Source organism: Lactuca sativa, chromosome 4 (assembly GCF_002870075.4).
Source record: "Lactuca sativa cultivar Salinas chromosome 4, Lsat_Salinas_v11, whole genome shotgun sequence".
NCBI lineage: Eukaryota > Viridiplantae > Streptophyta > Magnoliopsida > Asterales > Asteraceae > Lactuca > Lactuca sativa.
The window spans coordinates 320,688,153-320,695,493 of NC_056626.2; the positions used below are offsets into that span (position 1 = coordinate 320,688,153).

At 35.7% G+C, this 7,341-nt stretch overlaps 1 protein-coding gene across 1 annotated transcript; it reads left to right on the forward strand.

Annotated features, from left to right (window-relative positions):
* The first annotated feature begins 916 nt into the window (after window positions 1-916).
* On the forward strand, window positions 917-2,667 carry LOC111899162 (phenylcoumaran benzylic ether reductase Pyrc5). The gene is made up of 5 exons (XM_023895045.3): window positions 917-1,246; window positions 1,359-1,493; window positions 1,717-1,954; window positions 2,041-2,244; window positions 2,352-2,667. The coding sequence occupies exons 1-5, from the start codon at window positions 1,064-1,066 to the stop codon at window positions 2,516-2,518; spliced, it is 927 nt and encodes a 308-aa protein (XP_023750813.1). The 5' UTR covers window positions 917-1,063; the 3' UTR covers window positions 2,519-2,667.
* The last annotated feature ends 4,674 nt before the right edge of the window (window positions 2,668-7,341 follow it).

Consider the following 7,341-nt stretch of genomic DNA (forward strand, 5'->3'; position numbering starts at 1 on the left):
TAAATTTCTTGATAAATAAAATAACAATGACAAAAGCTTTGAATTTAATATTTTATATTACAATTTTAAAATTGCATAAAAGAAAATAGCAGAAAATAAAAGAATAAAAGTGTTTGGTGACAATATGAACAATACCATTAACCTGGTCTGCTTTTGAGGAAAAGTTCTAAAATCACCAACTTCTCCAAAACCATATTCTTTCCAATAATTTAAAGTATTTTCTTATTTATGATATATGATATGAATTATTTTATGTTGAAACTAGCTATCATATTCTATTAATTAAAAATAGTCCAACATTTCAACATCATTTAGTATCATATTTAAACAAAGATTAATCAAACATCGCAAAGCAAGAGATGTGTTGATGAAAGCTATTAAGGGGACACTTTAAGTTTAAACTTTAATAAAAACCGGATGAAAACGACACGATAACTACCCTAAACTAAAGTATTGAGAATTACACTTACGCTCTTGACGAATTGTTTATTTTCATGTATTTTGTAGTACTTATTTATTTATTATTTATTTTTTATTTCTAAAAATTGTAAATTTGTAATAACTTTTTGGGTTATCAAATATAAACTAATTTAACAACCTACAAAAATTAATAACCACTCGAAAATACAAAAAAAACTTATAGTCCAGCGATATAGTATTTTTCTTTGAAGTCTTTTAAATAAAGGATTCAAAACCACAAACAGAATATTAGTATCGCTTGATTTATAAGATATTTTTTTTTCCTTTTGTCGTTTTAAAAACTATTATAAATACATGTGAAATCAAATGCTATATGCATTCTTAATATATTCAACTTGTCTCCCCCCATTGTCAATGTGGACTTTTTCATTCTATATCCACATGCAACAACTACCTTAAAGTCTCAGATAATTGCTATTACCATGGGATGTACATAAAATAAATTTGAATTTAATAATCACATTAAAACTCTATATATTCACATCAACAACCTCAATCAGTTCTCACATCAATCAACACCAATCTCTCTTTTCTCCCTAAATTCAACTTATCTTCAAAAACTTATTCAAAACCCGACATATCAATGGCAGAAAAAAGCAAGATCTTGATCATCGGAGGAACAGGATACATCGGAAAGTTTGTAACAGAGGCAAGCGCCAAAGAAGGTCATCCAACTTTCATTTTGACCAGAGAAAGCACAATCAAACATCCAGAAAAATCGAAGCTTCTAGACAATTTCAAGAGTCTTGGAGCCAAACTTGTTATTGTATGTATCATAATGATATTATATATGGAAACTTATTGATGCTTTTATTTATTTATGGAGTACTATTTCTGATAAAATAAAATAAAAATATTGTAAACTGTTTTTCTTTCAGGGCGATCTTCATGATCATGAAAGTTTGGTGAAGGCAATAAAGGAAGTTGATGTTGTGATCTCAACAGTAGGTGGGGAATCCGTTGCTGATCAAGTCAAAATCATTGCAGCCATTAAAGAAGCTGGAAATGTCAAGGTACCTTCCTTTCACTTTAGTTAAATTAATTTATTGTGGCAAAAATATATCTTTTATAATTATATTTGATAAAAAAAATACATTATTATAAAGAATTTGGACAAAATAGGTTTAGTTTTTAATTCACCCATGACCCAACCCATTATTACATGCATCATAGTTTTATTGTATTTTGTACCCTCTATACAACTAACTTCAAATGATTAAATTATATTTATTATAGAGATTTTTGCCTTCGGAATTCGGAACCGATGTGGACCATGTAACCGCGGTTGAACCAGCCAAGAGCATCTTTAAAGGAAAAGCTGACATTCGTAGAGCAGTTGAAGCCGCAGGAATCCCACATACTTTTGTAGCATGCAATGGTTTTGCGGGCTATTTTCTACCCAACATCGGCCAAATGGACACCTATACTGCCCCTAGGGAAAAAGTTACGATCCTTGGAGATGGATCCGCGAAAGGTACAATTTTTAACTCATAACACAACACAATAATGCAAAAAGGAACAATTAGGTTAACTTATATTTGTTTCTTTTTATATCTATAGCTGTTTTTGTCAAAGAAGATGATATAGCTTTGGCTACTATCAAAGCAGTCGACGACCCACGTACCTTGAATAAAATATTGATTTTCAGACCTCCAGGCAACACATTGTCGTTTAATGAGATTGTTTCCATATGGGAAAGCAAAATTGGAAAGACCCTCGAGAAAACGTTCGTTCCCGAAGAGCAAATTCTAAAAAATATCCAAGGTGAGTTTGGAAAAGGTTGCATTTATAATGTTTTGGCTCAAAACACTTTTATATAGAGTGGTGTGATGTTGTTGTGTTGAAAAGTAATAAATTTTTTTGTCTTGCAGAGGCTCCGTTCGGATTAAGCATTATGTTGTCTATATCACATTCGGTTTTGGTGAATGGAAGTGCAACTGACTTTGAGATCGAACCTTCGTTTGGTGTGGAGGCCAGTGAGCTTTATCCTGATGTCAAGTTTACCTCGATCGATGATTATCTTACTCCATTTGTTTAAAGTTTTTGTTTCATTTATCATAATAATCATCTTCCTTATGTTTCGTGATTGTCATTACGAGAATTATATGGTGTTGTTGGTTTTATATTTTTTTCACAACTCTTTGTCTTTGTATTGTAAGTTTCATGTAATTCGCTCATTTTTTGCTATTGTTTTCTCGTTGTAATTTTAATTCTTGAACTTTTAAAAACACAAATTGTTATTGATATGAAAAGGCGATAGTGCGTTTGGCTCATAGGGTCAATTCACTTTTGAACAATAATGGGTTATTTTGAAAATTTTGTCAAAAAAAAAATTTATGTTAGGTAATTATAAAACAACAAAAATTAACTAAAACAAAAAACGGATCAAATGACGAGTTGAAACTTGATACATACCCAAATGCATAAAATCTTTTTTCAATTTAGTAAAAAACAAATTTATTGTAACAATGAAACTTGAAACATACCCAAATGCATAAAATCTTTTTTCAATTTAGTAAGAAACAAATTTATTGTAACAATATCGTATTCATAATCACTTTTAACATATTAATTACTTATAAAACAGAAAGCTTTAAAGTTATCCGGACCCAACCCGTTTTCATATGTTGGCAACCCGTATATATGATCATCCATACACATGATCAAAGAAACAAAGCAATGCTAGATTTTGTTATTTTGTTATTATTATTATTTTTTTTTTGCATATTATATGTCACACCCCAAAACCAGGAACGACAGAAACGTTCTGGAGCGGAGGACGTCATGTAAAGTATCACAACAGTGTAAAGTAGTAAACAAGCAACAACATCATCAATTGCATTAATAGTAATATTTTAGTACCAGTGTGTTCTTTTATAGAATAAAACACCATAATAAATAATCAAAATAAAAGATGAGTCTTGACTGCTCCGTCTTCTCAAAACCTAGTCATCGTACCTGTCTACTGGTGACTTGAGAATACAAGTTATTTTGAAAGAGAAGATCAACATAAAGCTGGTGAGTTCATAAGTATTTTAGTGTCATTGATTTGTAAAACTGTAAAGAAAAGACTTGTAAATGTTTGATGAAAAGTTTGTATAAGTATGAAAACCCTAGAAAATCCTATGTGAACGTGTCACAAAATCCTATGAAAAGTTTGTATAAGTATGAAAACCCTAGATCAGCATAAAGTTGGTGAGTTCATAAGTATTTTATATTGTCTACCTCATTGTTTATGTGAACGTGTCACAAAATAAAGGTAGTAAAGAAAATTGTATAATCCTTGAAATCGTATCCATTTGTCTAGGATAACACACGGCGCGGTAAATCGCCGAACAGTACAACCGAGAACATCCGTAGATGAACAAACCTGTTGTAGTGAGCATCCAGGTATAGGATGGTTAGTGCCATAGTGTGTAGTAGTATCTCTTCATATAGTATGTAGTAGTGTCTCTTCATATAGTGTGTAATAGTAGTGTCTCTTCATATAGTGTGTAATAGTATCTCTTCATATAGTGTGTAATAGTGTCTCTTCATACAGTATGTAGTGGTCTGTCTTTATATACTGTGTAATAGTGTCTCTCCATATAGTACGTTCAATTGCATAGTGTAATGTATGTATTAGAGTAGTGTATGTATTAGTGTACTGTAGTGTATGTATTAGTGTAGTGTATGTATTAGTGTAGTGTATTGTTTTAGTGTAGTGTATGTATTGTTTACAATATGTATTAACTCATGTATGAAGTGACTCTTAGTGTAAATCTTGTACTAGGAATAGTAATTTGTATCTCCTAACTATACCTATTATAGTTACTAGTAATGTACGTATATAATTGAAAGTATGTCTGTGCTACCCAAAGGTACTGAACTGACAGATAGAACTTTTATGTCTATATATGTATACATAATATATAACTAATATTTAGACGACATTCGGACAAATAACCGATACCGTAAGGTCACATCCAAACAAGGAAAAGGAATTAAAGCGAGTTAGCAGTCCTAAGTCCTTTAAACATTACTTATATAACTGTACATATATAGGCATGCAATTGACAATATAAAAGTTTAAAAGAAGTTTTGTAAAACATCTGAAAACTTTAATAATAAGAACTGATGACTTGATGTCAATTTATGAAACAGTTTAAAAGCAGTTTGTTTGATATAAACAATTTAGAGTATAAGAAATCCTTTGTTTGAAACACAGTTATAACAGAGTTTGAAAGGAAAGATATAGTATGTAAGACAATTTGATAAAGAGTTTAACAAGTAAAAACGTTTGAGAAGGTCATTTTAAATTAGTTTGCTTGGTAAAACAGCTAAAAGTGTAGTAAATCCATAGTTTGATAGTTATTAACCACATGCGATTGATTTAATAACTATCATGATTCAACTTGTATCCCCCCAGCCCATAAAAGCATTTAAAAACATTTAAAAGGTCAATTAAGGGGGTATGAACTCACATGTTGTGAGTAACTCGAATGAAAGATCGATATAGGATTGTTGGGTGCAATTGGAGTCTTGAGCACATACGAATCCTATTTAACATATAATTACACATATATGAATACATTTAATGTATATAACCACTAATGGTGATAGGGACATGCCTTAGGGACATAAAAACACTTAGAACTAAGTGTTACCAACATATATGGTTGCACATAAGGGGTGTATGGTCCTATATTGAAGTGTAAGGAAACAAAACCAAAGGTTCAGTTTGTTTGCGGCCAGAGTGTGGGGCCAGGGTGTGTGTGCGGCCGCACACTCCCTATGAAGTGTGCCAAAACGTATTTCCAAGCCTTAGGAATGTTCTAGGGAACGTGTTTTGACCATTACTTAGTCGGAATGGAAGTTTGTTGCTATTTTGGACCCTTAAAAGTGTGTGTGTGGTTACACTTGGTGTGTGCGGCCGTACACATGGCGTGTGCGGCGGTACACACTTGAAGATCATGTGAAAATGGCGTTTTCATGCATAAATTCAAGGATCCTTAGCTGATATCAAGCTATTTCAAGTGTATACCCGATTTAGGGGCTTAAAAGTGTAGTTATAGTCCAAAAAGGTAGTGTGTATTCTTGGTGTTCTTGGTGATCTTGAAGATTTAACACCAAGTAGGTGTTTTCATGGATCAAAGTAGAGGGGAAGGCTAGTTATGGTCGTGTATTAGCTAATCCAAGGATGAATCACTTACTTGTTTGAAGATTGGAGTGAAAAGTTGGATGATACTTTAGAGGATTTCGAGTTCCAGCTTTGAAGGAGTGGTAAAAAGTGTTCAAAAATGACTAAGGGTTAGATTTATAGGTGGAAGTGTGTGGCTGGAGTGGGTGTGCGGCCGCACACACCTGTGTGTGGCCGTACACTCAAGTGTGCGGCCGCACACTCCATGCGTTGGAGTATTTGGCATGATTTCGCTTGATATGCATCGTGTTATCCCATTTCTAGGCTCCTACCTTAATTGTACTAGGTTTAGATGTAACACCCAAAGTTTTGAAGGCCAAGAAAGGAAAGAAAACCCTAAATTTAGGAGGGACTCGGCGAGTCCAAGGAGGAACTCGGCGAGTCCGAGCGGGATCCGAGTCGAGGATTAAGTGACCAACTCGGTGAGTCGGCCAAGGCGACTCGGTGAGTAGGGTCTGTGCGAGGAAAACCCTAAATTCGGGACTTGGAGCCTATATAAACATCTTAATCTTCTTCCTAGGGTTCCTCACTGCCTCTTAAGCCTTGAATATTGAACCCTAGCTGCCATATCCTCTATTTGAGCCATTTATTTCCTTCAAGAGTGCATTTAGCTTGGAGAAAGAAGAAGAATCTTGAGAGTGCAAGAAGGGGGCTGTAGATCCGGGATTGGGAAGACATTTCTGAGCTTTTGGAGGTATAAACTAGTTCCTGGACCCTTTTTGCATTTAGATTTATGTGTGGTTGTTGGGGCTCTTTAGCCATAATGATATTACTTTGAGTTAGGAGTCGGATCTGGAGTTGCTACTTCAGATCCAGGTGTGTTAGGGACTGGAGAAGCATAAAGTATCAACCCTTGAGTCGATTTTGAAGCCCCTTGGCCTTAAACCCTAGTTTATGGTGCTTATTGCCTAGATCTCCCTCTCTACACGTAAAGTTTGCAACTTTACGTGGGGGATAGGCTTGGGAAGGGTAGATCTACAGTTTGGAGTCCATGCATGACTCGAAAGTCCTCTGCATGTATGTAGATCTGAATGGACTCGGCGAGTCCTTTGAGTGGACTCGGCGAGTAGCTTGAAGATGAGGAGGAACTCGACGAGTGGGATGAACAGCTCATCGAGCCGGATGAAGTTGGGCATGAACTCGGCGAGTTGGAAGAACAACTCGGCGAGTTGGATGAGGATGCTCTTGGACTCGGCGAGTCTGTTCTTGGACTCGGCGAGTCAAGTCGCGAAACCCCAAACCCTTCGAGCTTAGACTCGAATCAGTGAGTCGACTAGAGACTCGGTGAGTTGGACAGGCCAGGACTCGGAAATCGGCAGACTCGGCGAGTCATGGACTGACTCGGCGAGTAGAGTCGCGAGTGGAAGGACTCTGGACTTAAGAACTCGGCGAGTCAGTAGGGTGACTCGACGAGTAGGGTTGACCTGGAAGGTTGACTTTGACCAGGACTTTGACTTTGACCTGAGTTGACTTGGTTGTCTTTCGGGGGTCAGTTAGACTCAGTGTTGCTTTGACATTGGTAGCTTGGGGAGCGGATGGAGCAGGAGTTCAGAGAGTTGTCGGTCAGCAGCCAGAGGATTATCAGCAGAGTTCAGCAGCGCGGGGTGAGTCTCCTCACTGTTTGTATGGGTCTAAGGCACCAATACCGTGCCATTTAGAATATGCATGAAAGACCAGGGTTG